The sequence below is a fragment of the Aythya ferina genome (assembly GCF_964211825.1).
Source record: "Aythya ferina genome assembly, chromosome: W".
Taxonomy (NCBI): Eukaryota; Metazoa; Chordata; class Aves; order Anseriformes; family Anatidae; genus Aythya; species Aythya ferina.
Genome location: NC_140313.1, coordinates 11,140,354 through 11,155,666, shown reverse-complemented (window position 1 = coordinate 11,155,666; position 15,313 = coordinate 11,140,354). Strand labels below are relative to the sequence as shown.

The window sequence follows — 15,313 nt, the reverse complement described above, 5'->3', positions numbered from 1 at the left end:
AAAGCCTCTTTGGTATGGAGGGCAATGACTGAAATATAAATATGGAGAGGCCTGGCAGATTGATTACATCACAGTCCCTCAAACCTGCAATGGCAAGCGCCATGTACTTACAATGGTGGAAACAACCACCGGATGGCTGGAAACATATCCTGTGCCCCATGCCACCACCCGGAACACTATCCTGGGCCTTGAAAAGCAAGTCCTATGGCAACATGGCACCCCAGAAAGAATTGAGTCAGACAATGGGACTCATTTCCGAAACAACCTTATAGACACTTGGGCCAAAGAACATGGATGTGATACACCCAAGTGGGTGTATCACATCCCCTATCATGCACCAGCCTCCGGGAAAGTTGAACGATACAATGGACTGCTAAAGACTACACTGAAGGCAGTGGGTTCTGGGACATTCAAACATTGGGATACACATTTGGCAGAGGCCACCTGTTTGGTCAACACTAGGGGATCTGCCAACTGAGCTGGAACTGCCCAATCAAACCTGTTACGTAATGTGCATCACTTGTTTTGTACTCATTATCATTAGTAGTACTATTATCACTATTATTTTTTTTTTCCTTTCCAAATAAATTGTCTCTATCTCAACCCTCAGGCTTCATTTTCCTGATTCCCTCCCCCATCCCAGAAAGGGAGGGGGGAGGGTGAGCGAACGGCTGTGTGGTGCTTAGCTGCCAGCTTGTTTAAACCCAACAGAAGCTATGAAAAAAAAAATCAGAGGTTGAATTCAGAGTCTGAAACCCATTCTAAAATAATAATAATAAAAAAACAATATATGGTGTTTGTCAAAGAGGTGTACAAAGAGTTCAGAAGGTAAAAGTCCCCGAGTCTTCATAGAATCATAGAATATCCCAAGTTGAAAGGGACCCATAAGGATCATCAGGTCCAACTCCTGGCACCGCACAGGTCTGCCCAAAAGTTTAGGCCATGTGACTAAGTGCACAGTCCAATCGCTTCTTAAATTAAGACTGGCTTGGTGCAGTGACTACGTCCCTGGGGAGCCTGTTCCAGTGTGCAACCACACTCTCGGTGAAGAACATCTTCCTGATGTCCAGCCTAAACTTCCCCTGCCTCAGCTTAACACCATTCCCGCGGGTCCTATCACTGGTGTTTACAGAGAATAGGTCAGCTGCCTCTCCACTCCCCCTCGCGAGGAAGTTGTAGACTGCAATGAGGTCCCCCCTCAGCCTCCTCTTCTCCAGGCTGAACAGGCCCAGTGACCTCAGCCGCTCCTCATACGTCTTCCCCTCTAGGCCCTTCACCATTTTCGTTGCCCTCCTCTGGACACTCTCCAACAGTTTAACGTCCTTCTTGTACTGTGGTGCCAAGAACTGGACACAGTACTTGAGGTGAGGCCGGACCAGCGCAGAGTACAGCGGGACAATCACCTCCCTCGATCGACTAGCGATGCTGTGCTTGATGCATCCCAGGATATGGTTGGCCTTCCTGGCTGCCAGGGCACAGTGCTGGCTCATATTCAACTTGCAGTTGACCACAACCCCCAGATCCCTCTCTGCGGGGCTGCTCTCCAACGTCTCATCACCCAGTTTGTATGTATAGCCAGGGTTTCACCATCCCAGGTGCAGGACCTGGCACTTGCCTCTGTTAAATTTCATGTGATTGGTGATCACCCAGCTCTCCAATCTGTCTAGTTCTCTCTTCAAGGCCTTTCTACCCTCAACAGAGTCCACAACTCCTCCAAGTTTGGTGTCGTTGGCAAATTTGCTCAGAACACCTTCTAGTCCTACATCCAAATCATTTTTAAAGACATTGAAGAGGACTGGCCATAAAATAGAGCCTTGAGGGACCCCACTAGTGACTGTCTGCCAGCCAGATGTGGCCCCATTTACCACAACCCTTTGAGCCCTGCCTGTCAGGCAATTGCTCACCCATCGTATGATGCTTTTGTAGAGTTGTATGCTGGACATTTTGTCCAGTAGGATCCTATGGGAAACCATGTCAAAAGCCTTGCTCAAGTCCAAAAAGATCACATCATCTGGTTTCCCTTGATCGACTAGACGGGTGATCTTATCATAAAAGGAAATCAAATTTGTTTGGCAGGACCTACCCCTCATGAACCCATGTTGGCTGGGACCAATGACTGCATTGTCCCCCAGGTGCACCTCAATAACTTCAAGAATCATCTTCTCCATAATTTTATCAGGCACTGACGTGAGACTGACAAGCCTGTAATTGCTAGGGTCTTCTTTCTTACCCTTCTTGAAAATTGGCACAACATTTGCCAGCTTCCAGTCTACTGGGACCTCTCCAGATTTCCAAGATCGTTGAAAAATAATTGAGAGAGGTCCCGCGATGACATCAGCCAGCTCTTTGAGCACCCTGGGATGGATCCCATCCAGCCCCCTGGACTTGTATGGATCCAGGCGGAGCAGCAAATCCCGCACACGTTCAGGGTCGGTTGGGAGTTTGTCATTCCCACCGTCATGGTCCTCCAGCTCAGGGCACCCAGGGTGCCGAAGCCCATCATCAGTGTTGAAGACAGAGGTGAAGAAGGCATTAAACGTCTCTGCTTTGCTGATGTCATTGTCTGTGAGGAGACCTTCCCTGTCAAGTATCAGACCTATGTTTTCTTTGGTTCTCCTTTTTCTGTTAACATATCTAAAAAAAAACTTTTTTATTGTCTATCACAGACAATAAAGCGAAAGACACCTTGCGGAGCCGACCGAAGGACCTCACTGGCACACAGTCCCTCTGATTCTAGCGCACCATCCCTTAGCTCATCACCGGCGTTCCTGGTTTTATCCCCTTCCCCCTTTGACTCTAGTTTAAAGCCCTATCTATCAGCCCTGCCAACTCCTGAGACAAAATCCTTACCCCTCTCTGAGAGAGGCGCATCCCATCTCGTGCCAGCAGGCCTGGTGTCACGTAGACCTTCCCATGATCAAAAAACCCGATGTTTTGTTGGTTGCACCAGTCCCGAAGCCACGTGTTAATGTGGTGAGCCCGCTTGTCAGCATTGATCCCCCCTACTGAAGGGACAGAGGCAAACACAACCTGTGCCCCTGATTCTTTAAGTAGTCTGCCCAAAGCCCTAAAGTCCCTTTTGATTGATCTCGGACTTCTCGTTGCTACCTCGTCATTACCAGCCTGAAAGACCAGTAGCAGGTAGTAGTCGGTGGGCCGTACCAGGCGCTTGACTTTCTTAGCTAAGTGTCTCTCACCTGAGCCCCGGGGAGACAACAGACTTCCCTGTCAGTTGGGTCCGGTTGGCATATCGGGTCCTCTGTCCCTTTCAAAAGGGAGTCCCCCATGACAATAACCCCTCTGTCTTTCTTGACAGATGATGTAGCAATGCAGGGGGGTAGGTTGCCTTGCCTTAGGCACCCTCTCCAAATGGGATGGGCCTTTGTCTACTTCATTTATCCCTGGAAGTCTTCAAAAGACGTTTAGATGTAGAGCTTAGGGAAATGGTTTAGTGGGGACTGTTAGCGTTAGGTCAGAGGTTGGACTCGATGATCTTGAGGTCTCTTCCAACCTAGAAAATTCTGTGATTCTGTGATTGTTCTGACTATGGTGTTCTAGAGCCTCATACCTGTTATATAAGGGTAGATGGGAAGGTGAGGTGGGCAGGGACAGGGCTCGCCTACCACCCCGAACAGGAACCTGCCTCCATTTCCCCCCGTGGCCTATGCCCCCTCTTACTGCCTGGTGGGATGAGGGGACTTTTGTCTTCTGTGCAGCAGGAGGCACCTGTGCTGTGGCAGGCTCCTGAGTCTGTCTCAGAGAGGACAGAGTACACCTCCACCAGTCAATTTCCCTCTCTGACTCCCTGATGCTCCTGAGCCTGCTCACCTCCTCCCGAAGTTCTGCTGTTTGAGCAGCTCTTCAACCTGGACACACCTTCCACAAGCATACCCCTCGCTGCTGCTATTGGATACGGACAGAAGACTCGGGCACACCCTGCAGCCCAAGGCCTGGATGGCAATGTGTTTCCCTGAGCCCTCTGTCTGAGTAGCCACATCAGTGACAGCGGCTGGAGAGGCCGCAAGAGATGCGGATGCCATGTTTTTCTGCCTGGTTGATACCATGGCCAGGTTTCTTGCAAACAGGCTATCAGTACCGAAGGGAGAGACCGCTGCAAGAGAGCGGCAAGGGGCCCTCCCTGCTCACCCTGCCTGCACTAACTGCCGCTCCACTCCCTTCTGACGCACCAGGCCCTGTTTGCCCACTCTGTTCGCCGCACTCCTGGTCGCTCGTGCTCCCTAGGGGCTGCTTTTGAATGGCCAGGGATGGGGCGCTGCTGGCTCTGCCTACGCCTCATCAGCCTCCCTCGCGAGGGCTGCTGGGTCCTGGGTCTCAATCCCCTGCTACGCTGCAGAACGCGTCTGCTCCGGAGCTGATCGCCTCGGCAAGTGGCTGCAAAATGGTGGAGGTGCCCTATTTAAATGGCCCGCCACTGACGCTGCTGGCTCCGCCTATGCCTTGTCAGCCTCCCTTGTGATGGCTGCCGGGTCCTGGCAGCAACCTCGGCTGCTTCAAGTGGCCTCGATGCCAAAAAAAAAGCCCTGCCTGTCTCGATCACCTGCTCTGCTGCAGAACGCGTCTGCCCCGGAGCCAATCGCCTTGGCAAGAAAGACATTGAGGCCCTGGAGCATGTCCAGAGAAGGGCTACAAAGCTGGTGAAGGGCCTGGAACACAAGTCCTATGAGGAGCCGCTGAGGGAACTGGGGTTGTTTAGTCTGGAGAAGAGGAGGCTCAGGGGAGACCTTATTGCTCTCTACAATGACCTGGAAGGAAGTTGTGAGGAGCTGGGGGTTGGCCTCATTTAGTAAGGGAAGAAGCTCCTCCTAGGAGGTGCAATCACAAAAACAGGAGGAAAAGGAGACAGAAATCATAAAGGAGTCAGAAAACATCTGATCCCTGTCCCTGAGTGAATTGCAAGATATATAAAAGGATTTCAACCATTACCAAGGTGATCAAATTCTCAGCTGGCTGCTTGGATGCTGGGACACTGGGGCCGGTAGCCAGGAATTAGAAGGCAAGGAAGCTAAGCAGCTGGGATCCCTCTTTAAAGAAAGGGTCACTGACAGAGAAACTGGGAGAGAGGCACAGGTTCTCAGTCTCCCGAGGCGACTCCTGTCAGGTGTGAAGGAAAGGTATCCCTTCAAGGAAGATACTGTATATCAACTAGGCAAGTGGATCACCATGGAGAAAGATCTCCAGCACCTGAGGTAATTAGTTGTGCTGGACATTGTTTATAGCGACTGGGACAATGACCAGACAGTCCAAGATTCTGATGAAGTCCAGTGCATGCTATCCATGTGGCGGAAGTTTGTACAGAGCACAGCATTATCACATGCCAGCACGGTGGCAGCGATGAATTGGAGAGATGGGATGGGACCAACAGTGTATCTAGTGTATCTAGTCAACTTAGGCAATACGAAGGAAATCTCTCTGTATGGGCCTGCATCTTGACTGTGGAGATATTGTCCCAACAGGTCCATCACCTTGAAGAATATATATCTTCCTCCTCACCCAGATGGACCAGTATCTCAGCTCCTAAGAGTCAGCATTTTCCTGCTTGAGGGAGAGAGTACCATAGACACACAGTATGTAGTACCCTGGGGTTTATCTGCACGACCACAGGGAGAACATGAGGAAGTGGGATGGTGAACCTACCTCGACCCTAGTAGCTCAAGTATGTGAACTGCAAGGAAATACAGCAGCCAAAAGGGTGTCCCCCAGGAAAATTACTGTTCCAGTTTCTGTTGGACAGTCCCCCAGAGAGAGTAAAAGGGCTGATGATATTCTTGACCCTGATGGAAGGACTTCTGATTGGCATTTGCAAGAATTAAGTGACAAGATACTCCAACCAAGACTAAAGGAGGCCTGCCTCTGTCCAGGCAGAGGAAAGGGACAACAGGATTTACTGGACTGGGTGGATCCGAAGGCCTGGCACATTGGACCCGCAGGAGTACAACGCTCTAGTGGACACCAGCGTGCAGTGTACCCTAATGACATCAGGCTACCAAGGGGCAGAACCCATCTGTACCTCTGGAGTGACAGGGGGATCCTAACAGCTAACTTTATTGGAAGCTGAACTGAGCCTAACTAGGAATAAGGGGCAAAAGCAGACCAATTGTGACTGCCCGAAGGCTCTGTGCATCCTTGGCATAGACTACTTCAGGAGAAGGTACCTCAAGGACCCAAAAGGGTACTGGTATGCTTTTCACATAGCCATCTTCAGTACAGAAAAGATAAAGCAAGCTGTCTACCCTGCCTGGCTTCTCAGAAGACCCCTCTGTTGTAGGATTGCTGAAGGTTGAAGAACAGCAGGTGCCAATTGCTAACACAATGGTGCACCAGCAGCAATACCACACCAACTGAGACTCCCTGATTCCCATCCATAAGCTGATTCGTCAACTGGAGAGCCAAGGAGTGATCAGCAAGACTCACTCACCCTTCAGTAGTCCCATATGGCCAGTGCGAAAGTCTAATGGCGAGTGGAGGCTAACGGTGGACTATCGAGGCCTGAACAAAGTCACGCCACCACTGAGTGCTGCAGTGCCGGACATGCTAGAACTTCAGTATGAACAGTATGTCAAAGGCAGCTAAGTGGTACACCACAATCAATATCACTAATGTATTTTTCTCTATCCATTTGGTGGCAGCAGCAGTGTGCAGGCCACAGTTTGCTTTTACTTGGAGGGGTGTCCAGTACACCTGGAAACAACTGCCCCAGGGGATATCAATTGTACCATACCACTTGGCTACCTTTGAGTCTAGTTCATATTGAAGTTCTAGCATGTCCAACACCACAGCACTCAGCAGTGGCATGACTTCATTCAGGCCACGATAGTCCACTGCGAGGGGCTGCAGGCATGGCCTCTGTGAGAAGAATCCAGAAGTTGCCCCATGTTAGATAAGGGCCAGTTCCAGCCAGCTCCAAAAGGGACCTGCCACTGACTAGAGCCAAGCCAATAAGCAATGTTGTTTGAGCCTCTGTGAAAGCATATTTAAGAAAGGGAAAAAACTGCTGTGCAACAGCAGTTGGGAGAGTGAGGAGTGAGAAACAATCCTGAAGACACCAAGGTCAGTGAAGAGTGAAGAAGGAGGGGGAAGAGGCGCTCCAGGTGCCGGAGCAGAAGTTCCCCTGTGGCGGGGGGGAACAGTATTTGCAGCAGCAAAGGACTCAGGAGTGCAGGTAGTTTTTTTTGTAGTTGTTGTGTTTTTTTGTTTGTTTGTTTGTTTGTTTTTTGTTGTTGTTGTTGTTTTGTTTTTGTTTTTTTATCAGCCCTGCTGGTCAAAGGGAGGGGATTGAAAGGGCCAGCTGAATCTGGCAAATCAACAGATGATTACAGGACTGGTGCCACAGACAGGGTTTCAGCTACTGGTCTGCTGGGGGCTGATGGAGTCCACCTGTCAGAGAAGGTGAAGGTGAACCTTCTCTGAAGGTGAAGAGAGCTAAACTAAAGTTCCTGGGGAAGGGGAACCTCAGTCCATCCCACTCCTCCCAGTTTGACTCCAGTGTCAGTGACAGCTGTCCAGAGCCTGGAGAAGGGTCATGGGTCAGCAGGAGAGCAGCTCAAAGGAAGTCCAGCCACTCCAGCCAGTAAGTCAGCCTCATCAGGGGCCCAACTTAAATGCCTCTATGCTAACAAACATAGCATGGGGAATAAACAAGAGGAGTTAGAGATGTGTGCATGCCTGCAGGGCTAAAATCTTATTGGCAACACAGACACATGGTGGGATGGCTCACATGATTGGAGTGTTGGAATGGAAGAATATAGGCTCTTTAGGAAAGACAGGCATGAGAAACAAGGAGGGGGTGTTGCCCTCTGTCCTGGTTTCAGTTAGAACAGAATTAATTTTCTTCCTAGTAGCTGGTGGAATGCTGTGTTTTGGCTTAGGATGAGAAGAGTGCTGATAACACCCCGATGTTTTAATTGTTGCAGAGCAGTGCTTATACCAAGCCAAGGACATCTCAGCCTTTCGCTCTGTCCTGCCAACAGGCAGGCTGGGGGTGCAGTAAGAGCTGGGAGGGGACAGACCCAGGACAGGTGACCCGAACTAACCAAAGGGGTATTCCATACCATCTGACGTCATGCTAAACAATATATAGGGGTGGCTAGCCGGGGGGAGGGGGGCCGGACTGCTCGGGGTTAAGCTGGGCATCGGTCAGCGGGTGGTGAGCAATTGCACTGTGCATCACTTGTTTGTACATATTATTAGTAGTAGTACTATTATCATCATTGTATTATTATTATTATTATTATTATTATTATTATTATTATTATTATTATTTTCCTGTCTTATTAAACTGTCTTTATCTCAACTCATGGGCTTCACTTTCCATTTCTCTCCCCCGTCCCAGAGAGGGAGGGGGGAGGGTGAGCGAACGGCTGCGTGGTGTTTAGCTGCCGGCCGGGTTAAACCACGACAGTCTTTTTGGCGCCCAACGTGGGGCTCGAAAGGTTGAGATAACGGCAGATCTGACCAGAGTGTGTTAAACTAAAATTGGTATAAGTATTAGACCTGCTTAATAGTCACTTGTCATAATGCTGATTGCTTTAATCTCAACTGTGCTGCGCCTGTTTTCCAAATTGAGTATTATAGCACGTTATTTTCCGTATGTGCTCTCTGTCATGTTGTTTATCCTCTCCGGGCCCTGGTTTCAGATCATTATGGTACTGTGTGTTGTATCAGTGGCTTATGAGACGATGAGATATCTGGCCATGACTCTAACCTGGTATTTGTACTCAGTAACATCTTCGATTCTATACTTTGGAAACTGTATTTTGGAAACTATTAGCAATTATATCTGTTGCCTTTTTTCATTAGGGAGTCAATCTGTGGAGGGGAAAGGGGAAGATAATTTTTCTTACTTGATCACTCTCCCTTTCTCCTTCACCACCCCTGTATCCTCCTTGATCACTCTCCCTTCCTCCTTCACCACCCTCTTATCCTCCGAGTTTATTACAATAGCTCTCCAAGATATTGAATATCCTTGGGATACTCGGACCAGCATAGTCCTGTTGTTCTGCCTCCTGAATGCGCTTCAGGTTCTGCTTAAAGTTAAACAACTACTTAGGAAGCTCATCCGGAGATCTGCCCGGAGGCAGTATAGTTGTGGGTGGCAGGGAGTATGGGAGGATATGGGCAGGCATCTAGACCAGTTGGCACCCCCAGTGTTTTGGAAATTCACCCCTGAACAAGTGCAAAATCCTCAATAACTGGCAGAATGCTTGAAAAAAAGGTGTCGCGATTCGGGAAGTTCCAAAGTAACACAAATCATTGTAACATGCTGGGGCCTGGCTCATGCCTATCGAGCTGCCATGGATACTGCTATCAACTTAGTGACAGACCCTGCGGCCACTCCAAGTCCCGTGACAGATCCAACGGTCACTGTGACCCCTACGGTGGACTCTGCAGCCGCTCCAGTCCCAGCTCCTGCAGCCGCTCCAATCCCAGCTCCTGCAGCCGCTCCAGTCCCAGTTCCTGCAGCCGCTCCAGTCCCAGTTCCTGCAGCCGCTCCAGTCCCAGCTCCTGAAGCTGCTCCAGTCCCAGCTCCTGCAGCCGCTCCAGTCCCAACTCCTGAAGCCGCTCCAGTCCCAGTTCCTGCAGCCGCTCCAGTCCCAGTTCCTGCAGCCACTCCAGTCCCAGCTCCTGAAGCTGCTCCAGTCCCAGCTCCTGCAGCCGCTCCAGCTCCGGTTCCTGCAGCCGCTCCAGCTCCGGTTCCTGCAGCTGCTCCAGTTCAAGCTCCTGCAGCCGCACCAGTTCCAGCTCCTGCAGCTGCTCCAGCTCCGGTTCCTGCAGCTGCTCCAGTTCAACCTCCTGCAGCCGCACCAGTTCCAGCTCCTGCAGCTGCTCCAGCTCCGGTTCCTGCAGCTGCTCCAGCTCCTGCAGCCGCTCCAGCTCCTGTAGCTGGGTCAGAGAAACGAGCTGTAGCAGTGCAAGTTGACCCTGCGGAGGGTATTCCAACCTCTGTGGCAGACCCTGTAACAAGGTCAGAGAAACGAGCAGTAGCAGTGCAAGCTGCCCCTGTAGAGAAGGTGAAAAAATGGTATAGAGATTCAGGTCGTTTAGAACGCAGAGAATCTTCTGCCAAATCTAGGTATAGAGACGACGGAGACGACGACGACGCTGGGCCATCAAGGGTTCAGGAGGAGGAAGATGAGGATGCCGAAAAATCAACAGTAACTACCCGAAGCCTAAACGAGCGTGAGTTACGAGATGTGCGAAAAGATTTTGGTCGCTGTATAGGTGAGCAGCTTGTCACCTGGCTGCTCCGATGCTGGGACTCTGGAGCCAATTGTGTGGAATTAGATGGCAGGGAAGCCAAGCGACTGGGATCCCTTGCTAGAGATGCAGGCATTGACAAAGCAATTGCAGATGGAGCACAATCTCACAGCCTCTGGAGGCGTCTCCTCTCAGCTGTGAGGGAAAGGTATCCCTTCAAGGAAGAACTTTTATGTCTACCAGGCAAGTGGACCACTATGGAGAAGGGAATCCAGTACCTGAGGGAATTAGCCATACGGGAAGTGATTTATGAGGATCCAGACCTCAGACAAACATCCAAAGATCCAGATGAAGTCAGGTGTACGCGACCCATGTGGCGGAAGTTTGTACGGAGTGCACCATCATCATATGCCAGCTCATTGTCAATAATGGCCTGGAAAGAGGATGAGGAACCCACAGTGGATGAAGTGGCTAAACAACTCCGGCAGTACGAAGAAAGTCTCTCCTCTTCCTTACAGGCCTGCGTCTCAGCTGTGGAGAAACTTTCTGAAGAGTTCCACCAACTTAAAGAGAATCTATCTTCATCCCCACCTGAACCAACCAGTGTCCACCGACCAAAAGAGAACACTGTGGAGAAACTTTCTGAAAAGGTTCACCAACTTGAAGAGAGATTATTCTCCTCCGTAACTGTACAGAGCAGTGTCTCAGCTATCAGGGGTAGTCGTTCATCCACACAAGGAAGACGATATGGTGGGTACTCACCCCGTGCCACCCTGTGGTTTTACTTACGAGACCATGGAGAGGACATGAGAAAATGGGATGGAAAATCTACCGCGACCCTAGAGGCACGGGTACGTGAGTTGCAAAAGAAAACAATCAGGAAAAAGGGGTTCTCTGAAAAGTTTGCTGCTCCAACTTCCAGCAGACAGTCCTTCAAACACAGAAACGAAGAAGATTCCGACCAGGATTAGGGAGGCCCTGCCTCCAGCCAGGGGGGAGGAAAGGGATAATCGAGTTTATTGGACTGTGTGGATTCGATGGCCTGGCACATCAGACGCACAGAAGTATAAGGCTTTAGTAGACACCGGTGCACAATGCACTATAATGCCATCGAGCTATAAAGGACCAGAGCCCATCTATATTTGTGGAGTGACAGGGGGATCTCAGCAGTTGACTGTATTGGAGGCTGAAGTGAGTCTGACTGGGAATGAGTGGGAAAAGCACCGTATTGTGACTGGCCCGGATGCTCCATGTATCCTTGGCATAGACTATCTTAGAAGAGGATATTGCAAGGACCCAAAAGGGTTCCGGTGGGCTTTTGGTATAGCTGCCTTAGAGACAGAGGGCATCAAACAATTATCTACCTTGCCTGGTCTCTCAGAGGACCCCTCTGTTGTGGGGTTGCTGAGGGTCGAAGAACAGCAAGTGCCAATCGCTACCACAACTGTGCACCGGCGGCAATATCGCACTAACCGGGACTCCCTGATTCCCATCCATAAGCTAATTCGTCAATTGGAGAGCCAAGGAGTGATCAGCAAGACTCATTCACCTTTCAGTAGTCCCATATGGCCAGTGCGAATGTCTAATGGTGAGTGGAGACTAACAGTGGACTATCGTGGCCTGAACGAAGTCACTCCACCACTGAGTGCTGCAGTGCCGGACATGCTGGAACTTCAGTACGAACTTGAATCGAAGGCAGCCAAGTGGTACGCCACAATTGATATCGCTAATGCATTTTTCTCCATCCCTCTAGCAGCAGAGTGCAGGCCACAATTTGCTTTCACTTGGAGGGGAGTCCAATATACTTGGAATCGACTGCCCCAGGGGTGGAAACACAGCCCTACCATTTGCCATGGACTGATCCAGTCTGCGCTGGAGCAGGGGGAAGCTCCTGAACACCTGCAGTACATCGATGACATTATTGTGTGGGGTGACACAGCAGAGGAAGTTTTTGAGAAAGGGAAGAAAATAGTCCAAATCCTTCTGAAAGCCGGTTTTGCCATAAAACAAAATAAAGTCAAAGGACCTGCACGAGAGATCCAGTTTTTAGGAATAAAATGGCAAGATGGACGTCGTCAAATCCCAATGGATGTGATCAACAAAATAACAGCTATGTCTCCACCAACTAACAAAAAAGAAACACAGACTTTCCTAGGTGTTGTGGGGTTTTGGAGAATGCACATCCCAAATTACAGTCTGATTGTAAACCCGCTCTACCAAGTAACCCGTAAGAAGAATGAGTTTGAATGGGGCCCTGAACAACGACAAGCCTTTGAACAAATCAAGCAGGAAATAGTCCATGCAGTAGCCCTTGGGCCAGTTCGCACAGGACCAGATGTAAAGAATGTGCTCTACACTGCAGCCGGGGAGAACGGCCCCACCTGGAGCCTCTGGCAGAAAGAACCTGGGGAAACTCGAGGTCGGCCCCTGGGGTTTTGGAGCCGGGGATACAGAGGATCTGAGGCCCGCTATACTCCAACTGAAAAGGAGATACTGGCAGCATATGAAGGAGTTCGATCTGCTTCAGAGGTGGTCGGTACTGAAGCGCAGCTCCTCCTAGCACCCCGATTGCCGGTACTAGGCTGGATGTTCAAGGGAAGGGTCTCCTCTACGCATCATGCAACTGATGCTACATGGAGCAAGTGGGTTGCAGTGATTACTCAGCGGGCTCGAATAGGAAACCCCAGTCGCCCAGGAATATTGGAAGTGAATATGGACTGGCCAGAAGGCAAATACTTTGGGATATCATCAGAGGAGGAGGTGGGTCGTGCTGAAGAAGCCCCACTGTACAACCAGTTACCAGAGAATGAAAAGAAATATGCCCTGTTCACTGATGGGTCCTGTCGTATTGTGGGGAAGCATCGGAGATGGAAGGCTGCTGTATGGAGTCCTACACGACGAGTTGCAGAAGCTGCTGAGGGAGAAGGTGAATCGAGTCAGTTTGCAGAAGTGAAGGCCATTCAGCTGGCTTTAGACATTGCTGAACGAGAAAAATGGCCAGTTCTCTATCTCTACACCGATTCATGGATGGTAGCAAATGCCCTGTGGGGATGGTTACAGCAATGGAAGCAAAACAACTGGCAGCGTAGGGGCAAACCCATCTGGGCTGCTACATTGTGGCAAGATATTGCTGCTCGGGTGGAGAACCTGGCTGTGAAAGTACGTCACGTAGATGCTCATGTGCCCAAGAATCGGGCTACTGAAGAACATCAAAACAACCAGCAGGTGGATCAGGCTGCTAAGATTGAAGTAGCTCAGGTGGATCTGGATTGGCAGCATAAAGGTGAATTATTTATAGCCCGATGGGCCCATGACACCTCAGGCCATCAAGGTAGAGATGCAACATACAGATGGGCTCGTGATCGAGGGGTGGACCTGACCATGGACGCTATAGCACAGGTTATTCATGACTGTGAAACATGTGCTGCAATCAAGCAAGCCAAACGGTCAAAGCCTCTTTGGTATGGAGGACGATGGCTGAAATATAAATATGGAGAGGCCTGGCAGATTGATTACATCACACTCCCTCAAACTCGCAATGGCAAGCGCCACGTACTTACAATGGTGGAAGCAACCACTGGATGGCTGGAAACATATCCTGTGCCTCATGCCACCGCCCGGAACACTATCCTGGGCCTTGAAAAGCAAGTCCTATGGCGACATGGTACCCCAGAAAGAATAGAGTCAGACAATGGAACTCATTTCCGAAACAACCTTATAGACACTTGGGCCAAAGAACATGGTATTGAGTGGGTGTATCACATCCCCTATCATGCACCAGCCTCCGGGAAAGTTGAACGATACAACGGACTGTTAAAGACTACATTGAAAGCAATGGGCGCTGGGACATTCAAAAACTGGGATACGCATTTGGCAAAGGCCACCTGGCTAGTCAATACTAGGGGATCTGCCAACCGAGCTGGACCTGCCCAATCAAACCTGTTACGTACTGTAGATGGGGATAAAGTTCCTGTAGTGCATGTAAAAAATATGCTGGGTAAAACAGTCTGGGCTACTCCTGCCTCAGGAAAACGCAAACCCATTCGTGGAATTGTTTTCGCTCAGGGACCTGGATACACTTGGTGGGTGATGCAAAAGAACGGAGAGGTCCGGTGTGTACCTCAAGGAGATTTAATACTGGGTGAGAATAGCCCATGAACTGAATTGTACCATGTTAATTACTATATAATACTGTATGTTACCACTACCATGACTACTATAGGTGACTAATTAGAATGTATGGAAAAGAGTGTAACCTGAGCATGACATAAATGGTATGGAATAAGGGGTGGATAGATGTCCTGGTTTCAGTTAGAACAGAATTAATTTTCTTCCTAGTAGCTGGTGGAATGCTGTGTTTTGGCTTAGGATGAGAAGAGTGCTGATAACACCCCGATGTTTTAATTGTTTCAGAGCAGTGCTTATACCAAGCCAAGGACATCTCAGCCTTTTGCTCTGTCCTGCCAACAGGGAGGCTGGGGGTGCAGTAAGAGCTGGGAGGGGACAGACCCAGGACAGGTGACCCAAACTAACCAAAGGGGTATTCCATACCATCTGACGTCATGCTAAACAATATATAGGGGTGGCTAGCCGGGGGGAGGGGGCCGGACTGCTCGGGGTTAGGCTGGGCATCGGTCAGCGGGTGGTGAGCAATTGTATTGTGCATCACTTGTTTGTACATATTATTAGTAGTAGTACTATTATCATCATTGTATTATTATTATTATTATTATTATTATTATTATTATTTTCCTGTCTTATTAAACTGTCTTTATCTCAACTCACGGGCTTCACTTTCCATTTCTCTCCCCCGTCCCAGAGAGGGAGGGGGGAGGGTGAGCGAACGGCTGTGTGGTGTTTAGCTGCCAGCCGGGTTAAACCACGACATCCTCTATGTCAGTAACCAGCTGGAGTGCATGGAGCTCTGCCTGGGGATGGATGAGGAGATGACAGAAAGCTTATGGGTCAGGATTAAAGGGAGGGCAGGGACAGGTAACATTGTAGTGGGGTTCTGCTACAGGCCATCCAACCAGGAAGAACAAGCAGATGAGGCTCTATAGACAGATAGAAGCAGACTCATGTTCAAAAGTCCTGGTCC

General features: G+C 49.8%; 1 protein-coding gene across 7 annotated transcripts in view; it reads right to left on the bottom strand.

Annotated features, from left to right (window-relative positions):
• LOC311426286 (uncharacterized protein) overlaps positions 1 to 15,313 on the bottom strand; it is a 146,108-nt gene that overhangs the window by 43,958 nt on the left and 86,837 nt on the right. For 2 of the 7 annotated variants that reach the window (XM_084502566.1, XM_084502558.1), the window contains one exon: positions 12,707 to 13,866. The exons of the other annotated variants lie outside the window; for them this stretch is intronic. In XM_084502566.1, coding sequence (XP_084358692.1) covers positions 13,663 to 13,866 — 204 coding nt within the window. In that variant the 3' untranslated portion in view covers positions 12,707 to 13,662. Of the gene's footprint in view, positions 1 to 12,706; positions 13,867 to 15,313 lie in introns of those variants that run through there. 7 annotated transcript variants of the gene reach the window in all.